Consider the following 15,908-nt stretch of genomic DNA (forward strand, 5'->3'; position numbering starts at 1 on the left):
CTATATATAGTACAAGCAATCGCATTATTGCAGCATCAAATCCCCTAAGGGGACTATCAAATACAATACAAAATGAAAAAAAAAAAATAATTAAATAAAAAATTTTGAAAAAAAAACCAAAACAAAGCTCAAATCAATTCCCTTTTCTCCTTTTAAAAATAAAACCATTTTGAAAAATAGTATCAGTATCACTCCTTTCATAAAAGTCCCATCAATATATAAAATAAATTAATCCAATCTGTTAACAGTGTAACAAGAAAATAAAATCAAAACCCCAGAAGCATGTTTTTTTTTTTTGTCCACTGCAACATTGCCATATAAGAGGCAATCAAAACAATATCTCTACCCCAAAATGGTATCAATGAAAATATCAGCTCAGGGCACAAAAAACAAGCCCTCACACAGCCCCATATCCCGAAAATTGTAAATGTTACTGGTCTTTGAAATGGCAAGAAAAGCAGTTTTATTATTTTTTTACATTTGCAAATTTCTGAATTATTTTCATCATTTAGATAAAAAAAAAAAACTATTTATGTTTGGTGCCTGCGTAATCGCACCAACCTAACGAATCCTATTGCCAGGTCAGTTTTGCCATATAGTGAACATGGTGAATAAAAATCCTCAAAAAAACAATTGTGGACTTTCGCTTTTCTATGCAATTTCAGCGCACTACGAAGTTTTTTCCTGCTTTCCACTGAATCCCACGATAAAATGAATGGTGTCATTCAAAAGTACAACTCCTTTCGCAAAAAAACATTCATACGGCTATGTGAACAGAAGATTAAAAAATGTTATGGCTCTTGGAGAAGAAGAGAAAAACGCGAAAACGTAAAATAGGACTGTCATGGCGGTCGTTAATCTAATATTTCATTTCATTAGATTGAATGATGGCAGAGTCTATACAGTTCATATCCAGTCAAAACACCTTCAAGCTAAATTGTTGATGTTGCTGTGGGGACAGTAAAACATTGCCCTTCTCACATGGTTACCACCTAATGTACCTGGTGGTTTGTGTTGGTGCAAATGGTAATGGAGATAGCATAGTGAATGAAAACAGTGCTAAAATTTAAAGAAACACTGCCACCAAAAACATTGTTCCCTAAATTTTTCTAAACATGTATGTATTGTAATGTAGATGCATGAAAATATGTATCAGTATCTGTTTTCCTTGGTTTACTGAGTGTATCTATTCTCCAATTGGATAATGTGAGCAGTTCTTATTTTTTCTGTGACACAGGGATTGATGTGTGGGGTAGTGCATCTTCTACCAATGTAAACCTATAATTCCTCAGAACAATGCTCTATAGACTTATGCGGTGAAAGCGACTTTCATTTCACAGATAAACCCCTATGTCATCTGGCTACTCTTATTTGAAATTGTGTAATTCCACTATGCATCCATTCCAGTGCAACCCTTACTCTCATCCCTCTCTTTTCTCTTTTGTCCACGCTCTTTCCCCCGTTGTCGCTCTTTCCCTCCTTTGCCGCTCTTCCCCTCCTTTGCCGCTCTTCCCCATTTGTAGCTCTTTTCCCCCTCCCCTTTGTCACTCTTTTCCCCCTCCCCCTTTGTTGCTCTTTTCCCCTCCCCCTTTGTTTCACAATTTCATCGTGCTTGGAATTTTTTCTCCTGGTTTTCCAGTACACTTTGTAGTAAAATGAATGGTGTCATTCAAAATTACAACTTGTCCCATAAAAATACAAGCCCTCATGTATCTATGTGGACAGAAGAATAGGAATTATGGCTCCTGGAAGACAGGGAGGAAAAAACAGAAACGCAAAAATTGGCTGCGGTGTAAAGGGGTTAAACACAGCAGCCATTAACTTCTCCCACTCTAAAAAATGAGTATGGTGCAAGTTTTTTTTATTATCACAGCATGCGTATGTTCCTGCAAAACTGATGGAGTGATATTTTGTACAGTGCTGTGTCACCCCTAAGAATCTATCAACAAATGATATTTAAATTGTATTTTTATTTATGTATGATGAAATTTAAATAATTTCTGGGTTTTTTTTTCTTTTTGTTGGATCTTTGTTTTTATTTTTTTTAATAGTTTGTTTGACTGGTTTCCTTTACAGGCCTGAATGCTCTGAGGAGAAAACTAGAAGAAACGAACCACCCATCAGACAGTTCAGTAGCTGGCTCTGTGGTGATGACGCTGAATGATTTCCTGCAGGCAATGAATGATGTCAGGCCCAGTGCCATGCGGGAGGTGGCTGTGGATGTGCCCAACGTATGTAAACTTGTCGTCAGTGCATTGATTGTGAATGTTACTTTTCAGTCACAATACAGATACCTGTAGGTACATATTTTCAGGCCTCATCTGGAATACTGTGTCCAGTACTGGTTACCATATTTTAAAAAAGACATTGAAAAACTGGAGCAAGTTCAGACATGAGCTACCGGGATGGTGAGCGGACTGCAAAGTATGTCCTACAAGGAATGGTTAAAAAGATCTTGTAATGTTTACCTTGCAAAAAAGAAGGTTAAGAGGAGACTTAATAGCTGTCTATAATTATCCCTTGGAATGGCACAGTGTAGAGAGATCAGCCTTATTCTCATTTGCACATGGAAACACGAGAAGCAATGGAATGGAAGTGAAAGGGAGAAGATGCAGATTAGATATTAGAAAAAACGTTTTGACACTGATGGTGATCAGTGAGAGGAACACACTGCTATGAGAGGTGGTGAGTTCTCCTTCAATGGAAGTCTTCAAACAGAGGCTGGACAGACATCTGTCTGAAATGGTTTAGTAAATCCTGCATTGAGCAGGGGGTTGGGAACAATGACCCAGGAGGTCCCTTCCAACTCTTAATATTCTATGTGCTTATATAATTATCAGACTTGGTATTGTCGTTTATGTGCTTTAAGATCATTCTACAATACAGTCTTAGGGTCCCGTCACACCATACGATGTACCAGCGATCCCGTCAACAATACGACCTGGTCAGGATTGCTGGTGCATCGCTACATGATCGCTGGTGAGCTGTCAAACAGGCAGATCTCACCAGCGATCAGGACCAGCGAGGACGCTGGTATCCAAGGTAAATATTGGGTAACTAAGCGCGTGCGTCGCTTAGTTACCCAGTGTGTACCTTGGATACCAGCGTGCTCGTGCTGGGAACTGGTATCCAAGGTAAATATCGGGTAACTAAGCGCCGCGCACGCTTAGTTACTCAATATTTACCTTGGATACCAGCTTTCAGCGTCTGCTTACAGCGCTGGGAGCTCGCTGATCGTTGGTCTCCCGCTGCCACACGCAGCGATGCGTGCTGGCCAGCGGGAGACCAACGATCAAAAAATGGCCCAGGACATTCCTGCACGATCAGCGATACCCGGCGGGGAGGCCGGTCGCTGATGCGTGCCACACACAGCAAGATCGCTAGCAAGATCGCTCATGCGTCACAAAATCAGCGATCTCGCTAGTGATCTCGCTATGTGTGACGGGGCCTTTAGCCATAATATTTGAGACTAAGGCTGTGTGCCCACGTAGCAATTTTTAAGCGTTTTTGCCACGATTTTCGGCGCGAAAACGTTTAAAAATCGTGTACACAATGCCCCCCATGCATTCCTATGGCATTCCGCACATGCTGTGCTAATGCTGCGCTTTTTTCCGCGGCGGAATCGCATCGCGGAAAAAATCGCAGCATGCTCATTCTTTTGTGCGGAATCGCAAAGAATTGCCGCGATTCCGCACCCATAGGAATGCATGAGAATCGCTTACTTCCCGCATGTGGCTATGCCCACCATGCGGGAAGTTAAGCGTCTCATGTGCGGTTGGTACCCACGGTGTGGAGGAGAGGAGACTGTCCTCCAGGCCCTGGGTACCATACCCCTGTAAAAAAAAAAAAAGAATAAAAAATAAAAAATCGGGGTATATTTACCTTCCGGCGTCCCGCGCTGCATTCCCGGTCTAAGGGTTCCCAGTAACGCCTTGCGGCACAGTCCAGTGTTGACGTAGTCACGCGCAACTCTAGCGGTCTCGCGAGATCGCTATAGCAACGCGAGACTATGTCATCACAGGTCTCGCAAGGCATCGCTGGGAACGCTGTGGCCCGGGAATGCAGCGCGGGACGCCGGAAGGTAAATATACACCGATTTTTTTTAAATTTTTTTAGTATTTTAACATTCTATCTTTTACTATTGAGGCCGCATAGGCAGCCTCAATAGTAAAAATCTGGTCACACTTGTCAAACACTATGTTTGACGAGTGTGACCAACCTGTCAATCACTTTCCAAGCGATGCTTCAAATCGCTTGGAGAGTGCTTGAATATCGCACACGAAAATCGCGGCAGAAGTTTTCGGTATCAGTTTGCTACCTCAGTGTTTTTAGATCTAGTAGTCAGTTGTTTCTATTGTGACTGAAGCACAATAAGCATTTCATGAGTTTTTAAACTTTTATTGTTAAATGTTTATTGTTAAAAGACCTAATATTTACAGTCTTAAGAATTTTTCAAGACTTTTGCAAGTTGCCCTGGCAGCTGGATATCAGATTCTGGGTCAAATTCTGACTGAATGCAACTTATTCTCTCATTCTTGTCTTATCGGTGCTTGGAGTCTGTCTCAATTGCTGTGTTTTGTTTGTGCAACCGCTTTTGTGCATTGACCATAGGTTTTCAGTGTTATTGAGATTTTTGTCGTTTCCCGCCATGGAAAAGAAAAATTTCAATCTCATGTTCACTGAGTCACTTGGTTATCATTTAGCCTTGTGACATGGTGCTTCATCATGCTGGGAAATGCAATGTTCATCCACAGATTCCTCTTGATTATTGGGAGAAGTTGCTCTTTTGCTTCTTGGTGTACTTTAAAGGGTACCGTTACACTTAGCGACGCACCAGCGATCCTGACAACTGTATGACCTGGTAAGGATCGCTGGTACGTCGCTAAATGGTCGCTAGTAAGCTGCCAAACAGGCAGATTTACCCAACGACGCAGCAATGATCCAGCGATCCGTATGACGACCTCGGCGGTCGTTGGGACCTTGTCACACAGCAGCGATTCTGACGACTCCCGCCTGCGTCCATGATTTCTGAGTCGCTAACAAGGTCGCTCGTCAGTGTCAAACACAGCAATGCATGCTGGCCAGCGGGTCGCCAGCGATCAAAAAATGGGCCAGGACATTCGAGCACGATCAGCAAGATCACAGCGGGGGCCCAGTCGCCGCTATGTGTCACATGTAGCGAGATCGCTGGCGAGGTCGCTGTTGCGCGACAAAATCGGTGACGCTTCAGTGATCTCGCTAACGATCTCGCTATGTGAGACGGGGCCTTAAGGCTTATTTAGTCTTATTTTTATGGCCACTGTGCCCTGAATGATACAGAGATATGCACTATTATGGCTGCCTTCTGTTGAATGGGTCTGACTTTACAGTATGAATAATATATGATCATTTAACCTTTTGTGTCTTGTTTCCAGTGTTACATGCACACCTCATTTGGGCTAAATGTATATCCTTAATATACACTAATGGGCATTTACTTGTGTACTAGCCTTCCTGAGTGGCATGGTTCTTCTGCACACATTTTCTTTTTAATATGTTTATATCTTGTGTCTTTTTGTAGTAGAATGTTTTGGTTAATTTTATTTAATGGGTGATCACTTCTCATCTTTCTATAGGTTTTTATTCTGACATTGAACTGCCTACTGCTTGATTAAGGCCTTTCTTAGGGGTTGCCAGTCCTGTACAGTCCTGGTTTGGTAGATAGCCCTAGTCATGCCTCACGGCTCTTACAGGGTAGCCATCTTGAGGTGACACTAAAGTGATAGATGCTTCCTTCTGGAGAAGAGCAAATTTACAGGATATTAGCATATTTCCAGTAAAACAATGTAAACTAAAATTCTAACATTACATATATACTTGCCTATGTGCACTCGGTAATCCGGATAATCTGGCACCTGCCTGGTCTCCTTATTTCTTCATTAAAGGAGATGTAATGTATTTGCCATTGAATGTGTAGCAATATCCTGAGCAAGGAGAACAAAATAGTACCTGGCCCCCCACCATCCCAGTATCGAGCTGAAAATATTAGAAAAGGGAAAAATGATTTCCTCCACTGGCTCGCATTCTGTTTTCCTGTCTAGTTTCAGATTCCAGTAACCGGACTCTGCAAATCTAAACCTTTTGGCTTTCCATCTCAAACATCTGGAGATGCTGTTGCGTGTCTAGTCATTCCTGAGCAATTAATCCATGCAGACTTTTCTCCTGTAAACTCCTGTTGAGGAAAGGCTCTTGAAGCTAGTTAAATAAGCGGGTGATCCCAATGTGTAGCATTTTGGTTAAAGTAGGATTAAGTTTCCTTTGTGGAAGTGTGCATGATATTCTATTTGTCACATGAAACCCCAGGCTAAAAATATCACACAAGATCACATATGGTCTCAAGATTTAACGTTACCAGAGCCCTTCCCTTATTGGCCTCATATTGGTTGGATTCCAGATACATAACATAAAGTGTACATTTTTTAATAGTCTTTATATGGCACATATTGAGAGAAAGTAACTGGGCGGGGATCAGACATTTAGGCACAATTGCCCATGAAGGATTGTCTGTTTTCTGATCTTTTTCTTTTATGAGGTGTTTGTTATATTGGTCTTTTCCGCAAGTATTCACTGGATTTCTAATGCCCTCTCCTTACATGCTGTCCCATTAACTAGTAGTTTCTTCCAACCAGGCTTGGACTGGACCACAGGAGAATCCTCTGGTGGGCCGCTGTTCGAGTTGGTCACCACCTCCTGTATGAGCAGTACTTGGCACAATATACTTGAAACACTTATGTACAGACAAAGGCAGCATCTTATTCATCGAACAATCTACCCAGCTCATTGTGATAAATATTTGTGGTTGAGGATAATGTCACATTTGCATGTAGCTGAAAAGTGTGGCCCTGGAGTTGGTTACTGGTGGACCCTTGACATCCCAGTTTGACTTTGTTTCCAATTTTAAACTTGAGTTTAATTAAGCCGACACTATGGGTAACATAGATCAACATGATCCAAATAGGAAAGGGCAACTTCCTACATAATCAAACCTACAAAGATAACAGAGCATCTAGCCCAAAAAGAATAAACGCAACTATATGAAATAGAAAAGAAACCAATTTATTAAAGATATACTTAAAAACAAAACAAGAAAAACAACAGTAATCAGAGATGAGTGAGATTAGAAGATGCAAAAGACACCTGGTACACACTCATATCAGGCACGAATTAACCCCTTCCTGACCTGTGACACAGCGTATGCGTCATGAAAGTCGGTGCCAATCCGACCTATGACGCATATGTTGTGTAAGTGAGGGGATCGCGGTCCTGCGGGTCGGGTGACTGGGGTCACTGAAAGGTCACGTGACCCGCAGGCACAGGACCCTTTGTGCTTCACCCCAGGGGGGGGTAGCTTAGCCCCCCCGTGGCTTTGATCGTTCTGATTGGCACTTTCACTTTTAACAGCCAATTAGAGCGATTGTAATATTTCACCTATGAAATTTGGTGAAATATTACAATCCAGCCATGGCCGATGCTGCAATATCATCGGCCATGGCTGGGGACCGAGATCTGACCCCCCCCATGACTGACGGGAGCGATCGGCCCCCGCCACTGATTGACGGTTGCGCTGTCACCATCTTCTCCCCCTCCCTTTCCCTCAGCTCACCCTGCCTTCTGATTCCCCCCTCCATTCTCCCGGTACCTCCTGAGTCCCGGCGTCCCTCCCGATGTCCGTGCTGAATCCTGTATGGGCGCCGCCATATTCCAAAATGGTGGGCCCATGCGCAGTGCGCCCGTCGAATCAGCCAGCTGCAGATTCATTCATTCAGTCATTCATTCAGGTACATTTTGATCACTACGATAGACCCTATCATAGTAATCAAAATAAAAAAAAGTAAATTAACCCCCCGTTTATCACCCCCATAGCTAGGGACAAATAAAATAAAGAAATTTTTTTTTTTCTTTTTCCGTTAGGGTTGGAATTAGGGTTAGGGTTGGGGTTGGAATTAGGGGTAAGATTATGGTTAGGGGTGTGTAGGGGGTGGGGACTATGGTTAGGCTTGTGGTTAGGGTTGGAATTAGGGTTGTGGCTGGGTTAGGGGTGTGTTGGGGTTAGGGTTGAGTTAGAATTGAGGAGTTTCCACTGTTTAGGCACATCAAGGGGCCTCCAAACGCAACATGGCACCACCATTGATTTCAGCCAATTTTGCGTTCAAACAGTCAAACGATGCTCCCTCCCTTCCAAGCCCTGACGTGTGCCCAAACATTGGTTCCCCCCCATATATAGGGTACCAGCGTACTCAGGACAAACTGGACAACAACTTTTGGGGTCCAATTTCTCCTGATACCCTTGTGAAAATAAAATATTGCGGGCTAAAAAAAATCATTTTTTAAGGAAAAAGAATGATTTTTTATTTTCACGGCTCTGCTTTATAAACTACTGTGAAGCACTTGGGGGTTCAAAGTGCTCACCTCACATCTAGATAAGTTCCTTAAAGGGTTTGGTTTCCAAAATGATGTAATATGTGGGGGATTTGCACTGTTTAGGCACATCATGGGTTCTCCAATTGCGACATGGCGTCCGATCTCAATTCCTACCAATTCTGCTTTGAAAAAGTCAAATGGCGCTCCTTCTCTTCCAAGCTCTGCCGTGCGCCCAAACAATGATTTCTCCTACGCCACACAGGACCATGGGTGTTATGCTGCTTGCCACTAGGAGGACACTAAGTGAACACAGAAAAAATTAACTCCTCTGCAGTATGCACCCTCTCGTTGGCTGAGACTTTCCCAGTTCTGGCTTAGTATCTGTAGGAGGCACTTGGCTTCAGACCCCATCGTTTTTATTTTCAATTTTTGAATTTTTTTTCTGTAAATTTTTATTTTTTAATTAACGGAGTGAAGGGGGCGACAGATTCCTTTTCAAGGGTTCCCTCTCCCCCAAACCAACAACAGGCGAGAATGCAGAGTATGCCTCCCCGTACCCTCTTCTTCGATGACTGGGGCACTGATTCTCTGGTGCGACGGTTCCGATCTCCCCACAGTGATAAAAGGCAAGCGCACGGAGCGCCTCAAGAGACCCCACCTGATGGTCTGCTTTAGCCCCATGGCCTCTCCATCCCCCTGTCTATAGGTAGGATGGATTGAGGTATACCCCTTTAAGAACTCCTCCGGCTCTGCTGCATCGCCATGGAGGATGAGAGCTGGCAGCAGGCTCCCGGACAGTGTGACCCTGCGTGAGCACCTGAAATAGAGGTACAGGATCGGGTCCTGGTCCCTGGGAGAAGGGATGACCTAGTGCCAGCGGCGGTATACCCTCGCCCCGTCGCGGTCCCCCGTTTTTCCTTTCAATCGGCGCTCAGCGCCAGCAGGCCCAAAAATTTAGTCCCCGGCTTTTCAGCCAGACTAGGCCTTAATTTACATGATGCCGCCCACCATTGGGGACACCGCCCACGTCCTTGGCGCTTCTCACTCTGAACGAGAAGCGCCTTGTTAGTCATTACCTCGGGACCCACCGAATGACGAAGAATCGCTTGACTCTCTTAGAGTCAGTCAACAAGATTCTGAGGTTGGACGAGGAAAATATATTTCTGCTTCGGAACACGTTGTGTCCTTTAAGAAGACCAAACGTGTGCGCAGGGTATTTGACAGCCATCCTGAGTTTAAGGGCATTGTCCAGAGACATTGGGACCGGCCACATAAACGGTTCTCAGGTCAAAAGCCTATTGAGTCTAAATACCCTTTTGCTCCAGACCTAATGAGGGACTGGTAACAATCCCCTTCTGTGGATCCTCCTATATCGTGTCTTGCTTCCAAGATGCTCGTATCTATTTCTGATGGTTCTTCAGTCAGAAACCCCTCTGACCATCAGATTGACTACCTTGAACGCTCAGTTTTTGAGGCTTCAGGAGCGGCGCTCTTTCCATCTTTCTCGATGACTTGGTGGCTAAGGCTATGGCCACTTGGGCAGAGGTGTTAGTCACAGCCATTCAGGACAGCAATCTTCCTCTGGAGGCAGCCAGCCTCGCCAGTCAGATAGTTCACGCAGGAGACTTTGTAGTGGATGCTTCTTTAGATGCTGCCAATTGCGCTGCACAGGCAGCCGCAAACGCAGTCTCCATTAGAAGGGCCCTATGGCTCCACGACTGGTGGGCAGATTCCGCTTCCAAACGATTGTTGACTTCTCTGCCTTATCAAACTGGTATCCTATTTGGAGAGAAGCTGGATCAGCTTATTTCTGACGCTACCAGGGGGAAGAGCAAGTTCCTCCCCCAACAAAGGTCCGTCCAGTCATTTTGGAATCAACAACCGACTTGTTTTCGGCCTTTTGCAACAATTCCAGTTGGTCGTCCACAACCTTCTCTTCCAGATCAGGTCGGGCCCCGCGTGGAGACAGATATTCTCAGGTCTCATACAGACCTAACCGCGCCAGATCTCATAGATCCTCTACATAAAGTAATGACTTGTTGCAGTATCCGGTGGACATCGACAAAGTACACGGTCGTCTACTTTCGTTCCATCAGCTCGCGGTCGTTCACGATGAGTGGGTCAGAGAGCTGGTGTCCTCTGGATACAAAATAGTTTCCCCCCCACCGACACGTTTTTTCCGGTCTCCCCCCCCCCCCCCCCCAGAACAAAAACAGCTTTCCTTCAGGCCGTACATGCGCTGCAAAGGGACGGAGTTATTATTCAGATCCCTCAGGATGAAAGGTTCAAGGGTTTTTACTCAAACCTTTTTGTGGTTCCAAAGAAGGACGGAACGATGTGGCCCATACTGGACCTCAAGCTGTTAATCCAATTTGTCAGGGTACGGCAAATCAGAATGGAATCTCTCCGTTCAGTCGTCGCCTCCATGGAAAGAGGAGAGTTCCTAGCATCCATCGATATCAAGGATGCTTACCTTCACATCTCAATTTTTCCATCCCAGTTCCTGCGTTTCGCAGTTCGCGAGGAACACTTCCAGTTTGTTGCCTTGCCTTTCGGACTCGCCACCGCCCCCAGAGTCTTTACCAAGGTCATGGCGGCTGTCATGGCCATTCTGCAAGCTCAGGGAGCGGTGGTACTTCCGTACCATCCCTTCCAGCCTGCGAGGAATCCGTAGGTATCACAGTGAATACACTTTCTCGCCTGGGTTGGAAGATAAACTTCGAGAAGTCTTCTCCAGCACAGGCTCAGCAGATTTCCTCTTTGGGAATCATTTTGGACACCTCCCGCGCGTTGGTCGTTCTCCCTCCAGAAAAGGCCCAAGCCTTACAACAGGGAGCACGGAGTCATTCCCGACCAGTTCCTCACTACATACGTTTCAGCATGGGGATTCTCGGAAAGATGGTAGTAGTGATAGAAGTGGTCCCATTCGCACAGTTCCATCTCCGCCCTTTGCAACATGCGCTGCTGTTGGCTTGGGACAAGAACCTGTTCTCACTAGACCGTCGGTTCCTTCAGTCCCTGCAGGTCAGACAGACCCTCAGGTGGTGGACACTGAAATCCTCCCTGAATCAAGGAAAGTCCTTTCTCCCAGTACGTTGGTTGATGGTGACCACCAACGCCAGTCTTCTTGGCTGGGGTGCAGTTTTCCACCACCACACGGCACAGGATCGGTGGTCCATTTGAGAGTCATGTCTCCCCATCAACATCTTGGAAATACGAGCGATCAGACTAGCCCTACTGAGTTTCCACCATCTCCTCGCAGGTCACCCCATCAGGATTCAATCTGACAATGTCACAGCTGTGGCGTATGTCAACCATCAGGGGGTTACGCGCAGCAGGATGGCCATACACAAAGTGAGTCACATCCTCCATTGAGCCGACACCAACCATTCGCCCATCTCGGCGATCCACATTCCGGGGGTAGAAAATTGGGCGGCGGATTTTCTCAGTCGCCAGGGCCTCGCCTCAGGAGAATGGTCTCTTCATCCGGACGTCTTTCAGCAGATTTGCCATCGCCGGGGGACTCCGGATGTGGATCTCGTGGCCTCAAGACTAAACAACAAGGTTCCCCGGTTCATTGCCCGATCGCGCTCTCCATGCGCCATCGGAGCAGGCGCCCTAGTTCTGCCGTGGCACTAGTTTCGACTCCCGTACATTTTTCCCCCTCTTCCCTTGCTTCCAAAGGTCATCAAGAAAATCAGAACAGAGGGGGTACCAGTGATCCTAGTCACGCCGTATTGGCCGCGTCGGGCATGGTACGCAGAACTAGGCCAACTTGTTCCCTGGTGACTTCCAGATCACATGGATCTTCTCTCATAGAGCCCGATTTACCACCCGAACTCTGGGGCCCTATCTTTGACGGCGTGGCCGTTGAATCCTGGATTTTAACACAAGCTGGTTTCTCTCACGAGTTGATCTCCACCATGATTAATGCTAGGAAGCCTGGGTCAATGCGCATTTATCACCGCACCTGGAAAACATTTTTTTTTCATGGTGCAAGGACCATGGTCGATCCCCTCTGGTGTTCCCCATTCCTGCCATATTGGACTTCCTGCAATCCGGATTAAAGTCAGGTCTCGCGCTTAGCTCGATCAAAGGACATATTTCAGCTTTGTCAGTTCTATTCAAACGCAAGATTGCCACCAGATTACAGGTGAAGACGTTCATTCAGGGAGTTTCCCATGTGGCGCCTCCCTATAAAAGGCCGTTGGAATCATGGGATCTTAACTTGGTCCTCGGAGCCTTACAGGAAGCCCCTTTCAAACCACTGCAGGACGTATCACTAACCTTTCCTTCTTGGAAAGTGGTTTTCCTAGTGGCGATTACATCAAGCAGATGAATTTCGGAATTGGCGGCCCTGTCCTGCCGTCCTCCGTTCCTGAATTTTCATCAGGACAAGGTAGTTTTGAGGACGTCTACGTCTTTTCTGCCCAAGGTCGTGTCTTCTTTTCATCTCAATGAGGAGATTGTTTTGCCTTCATTCTGTCCGGCACCAGTCCATCGTATCGAGAAGGCCCTCCACACCCTGGATGTGGTTAGGGCTCTTAGACGGTACATCTCGCGGATGGCTCCCTTCCGTAAGTCAGATGCCCTGTTCGTGCTTCCAGAGGGGCATAGGAAGGGTCTAGTCACCTCAAGTGGATTCTCTCGACTATTCAGGAATCCTACCGTGTCAGGGGCACACCTGTCCCAGCAGGGATTAATTCTACTCACTCAGTGGGCGCCTCTTGGGCCATTCGGCACCAGGCGTCAGGAGAACAGGTCTGCAAGGCTGCGACTTGGTCCAGCTTGCATACCTTTACAAAACTACCAAATTCACTCTCAGTCCTCTGCAGATGAAGCTCTTGGCAGGTGCATTCTGCAGTCGGCAGTACCACAGCGCTAAGCCAGTGGTACATGAGGTATTAGCAGTTGTATTGCTCCCCACCCAGGGACTGCTTTAGGACGTCCCATGGTCCTGTGTCCCCTAATGAGGCGTAGGAGAAATAGGGATTTTTCTGTGTACTCACCGTAAAATCCTTTTCTCTCTCATTGGTGGCAGCAGTGCTGCGGGTCTCTGTGTTGTGGGGATCGGCGGCTCCTCCATGTGCAGTGTGGCGGCTCTGTGCTGGGGGTCGTCGGCGGCGGCGGCTCCTGTTTGTCCAGCATGGGGGCGCTGTGCTGGGGGGCGGCGGCTGCGGCGGCTCTGTCCAGCGTCGGGGCTCCTCCGGCATTTCCCCATAACCCAGAGGCCCAGGCAGCTTCATTGCTGTGATGGGGTGGCCCCCGGGAAAATGGCCGCCGGAGCCCGCGCGAGCTCAGATTCAGATCTCGTCCCGATGAGGTAAAAGGGCGCTGATACTGTAACTCCACTTACACCCTCCCTTCTTCATCGGGACCACTCCCCTGCCATATGAAGATTGCTCCGCACCCGGCATATAAGATGACACAATTGTATAAGAAGATCCCCCGACTTTTAAGAAGATTTACTATTTTAACTGGAAAAATTGGGGGGTCGTCTTATACGCCTGGTCGTCTTATACGCCGGAAAATACGGTATTTTGTGTGACATCTCTGTGATTTAAGGGCATAAAAATTAAATGTTTGAAAATTTTAAATTTTTTTGCATTTTTCCTATTTTTTCATAAATAAACGCAGTCATCTAATATATAAAGCTCAAAGTGTGTATGTATGTATGTATGTATGTATGTGTGTGTGTATGTCCGGGATAGGCATCCGCACCGTCGCCGCTACAGCCACAAAATTTGGCACAGTCACACGTCTGGACCCTGAGAGTGTCCTAAGCTATGTTGTGAGGCGAAATTTTAACCCCGCGCATTCCAATTCACCAAACAATTTTGCCCCTATCTACATACTGGGGGAAAAAGTGTGTGCGTATCAAGCCCCGCCCCTCATTATGATGTCACAATGGTTGCCATCATAGGTTACAAGCCCTGCCGCCGCTCATTATGATGTCATAATGGTTGACTATGGGATGGAGGATGTGTGATGGGTATATGGGCACTGGACTATGGGATGGAGGATATGTATGACAGGTATATGGGCATGGGACTATGGGATGGAGGATGTGTGATGGGTATATGGGCACTGGACTATGGGATGGAGGATATGTATGACGGGTATATGGGCACGGGACTATGGGATGGTGGTTATGTATGATGGGTATATGGGCACGGGACTATGGGATGGAGGATATGTATGACGTATATGGGCACGGGACTATGGGATGGCGGATATGTATGATGGGTATATGGGCATGGGACTATGAGATGAAGGATGTATGATGGGTATATGGACACTCGACTATGGGCTGGAGGATATGCATGACGGGTATATGGGCACGGGACTATGGGATGGTGGTTATGTATGATGGGTATATGGGCACGGGACTATGGGATGGAGGATATGTATGATGGGTATATAGGCACGGTACTATGGGATGGAGGATATGTATGATGGGTATATGGGCATGGAACTATGAGATGAAGGATGTATGATGGGTATATGGGCACTCGACTATGGGATGGAGGATATGTATGATGGGTATATGGGCACGGGCCTATGGGATTGTGGATATGTATGATGGGTATATGGGCACGGGACTATGGGATGGAGGATAATTATAATTTGCTATAACTAACCACAGTTAGTTACTATGCCCGGGCAGCGCCGGGCTCTTCAGCTAGTATCAAATAAATGTTACCACTAACATGATGTACAATATGTCACAAAAAAAAGTCTCATAATCAGTGGGATCCTTTAAAGCTTTCCAGAGTTATAACCTCATAAAGTGACAGTGGTCAGAATTGTAAAAATTGGCCTGGTCATTGAGCTTTAAATTGGCTGTGTCACTAAGGAATTAATTAATTGAATGGGGTCACTTATTGGGGGTTCTGCTGTGTTGGCACCTCAGGGACTTTTCAAATGTAAGGCTGTGTGCACACATTGCGGATTCTGCTGCGTTTTGGCCCTGCGGAAACGCAGCAGTTCTGCTGAGATGGTACAGTACCATGTAACCCTATGACTTTTCAAAACCGCTGTGCTCACACTGCGGTCTTTTCCGCGCGGTTTTGCTGTGGTTTACAAACCGCAGCATGTTAATTGTTTGGGCGGTTTCCACGGCGGTTTCACACCTTTAACATAGTAGAGGTGTGAAACCGCAGGGCTAACAGCAGGCTAAACCGCAGGAAAACCGCAGGTCACTTTACCTGTGGTTTTACCTGCGGATCTGCGCGGAAAAACCCGCAGCTGAATCTGCAACGTGTGCACATAACCTAACATGGCAACCTCCAACAAGTGCAACAAAATCTGCACTGTAATATGGTGTTTCTTCCCTTCTGAGCTTTGCACTGTGCCTCAAAAGTAGTTTTTGACTACATATGGGATATCAGTGAAATCAGAAGATATTGCACAGCAAATTTTGAGGTCCATTTTCTCCTGTTACCCTTGTGAAAGTACAAAATTTGGAGCTAAAAAAAAATTGGGGGGGAAAATGTAATATTTTTTTT

General features: G+C 46.1%; 1 protein-coding gene across 7 annotated transcripts in view; it reads left to right on the top strand.

Moving 5' to 3' along the window:
- The window catches only part of AFG2A (AFG2 AAA ATPase homolog A), a 739,142-nt gene that overhangs the window by 183,528 nt on the left and 539,706 nt on the right, over nt 1-15,908 (top strand). For all 7 annotated transcript variants that reach the window (XR_012231536.1, XR_012231538.1, XR_012231537.1 and 4 more), the window contains one exon: nt 2,077-2,231. Coding sequence is in view for 4 of the 7 variants with exons in the window: in XM_073572029.1 (XP_073428130.1) it covers nt 2,077-2,231 (155 nt within the window). In the remaining 3 variants the exon portion in view is untranslated. The remainder of the gene's footprint in view (nt 1-2,076; nt 2,232-15,908) is intronic.

Source organism: Dendrobates tinctorius, unplaced genomic scaffold, assembly GCF_039654945.1.
Source record: "Dendrobates tinctorius isolate UK_male_01 unplaced genomic scaffold, ASM3965494v1 ptg000030l, whole genome shotgun sequence".
Classification (NCBI taxonomy): domain Eukaryota; kingdom Metazoa; phylum Chordata; class Amphibia; order Anura; family Dendrobatidae; genus Dendrobates; species Dendrobates tinctorius.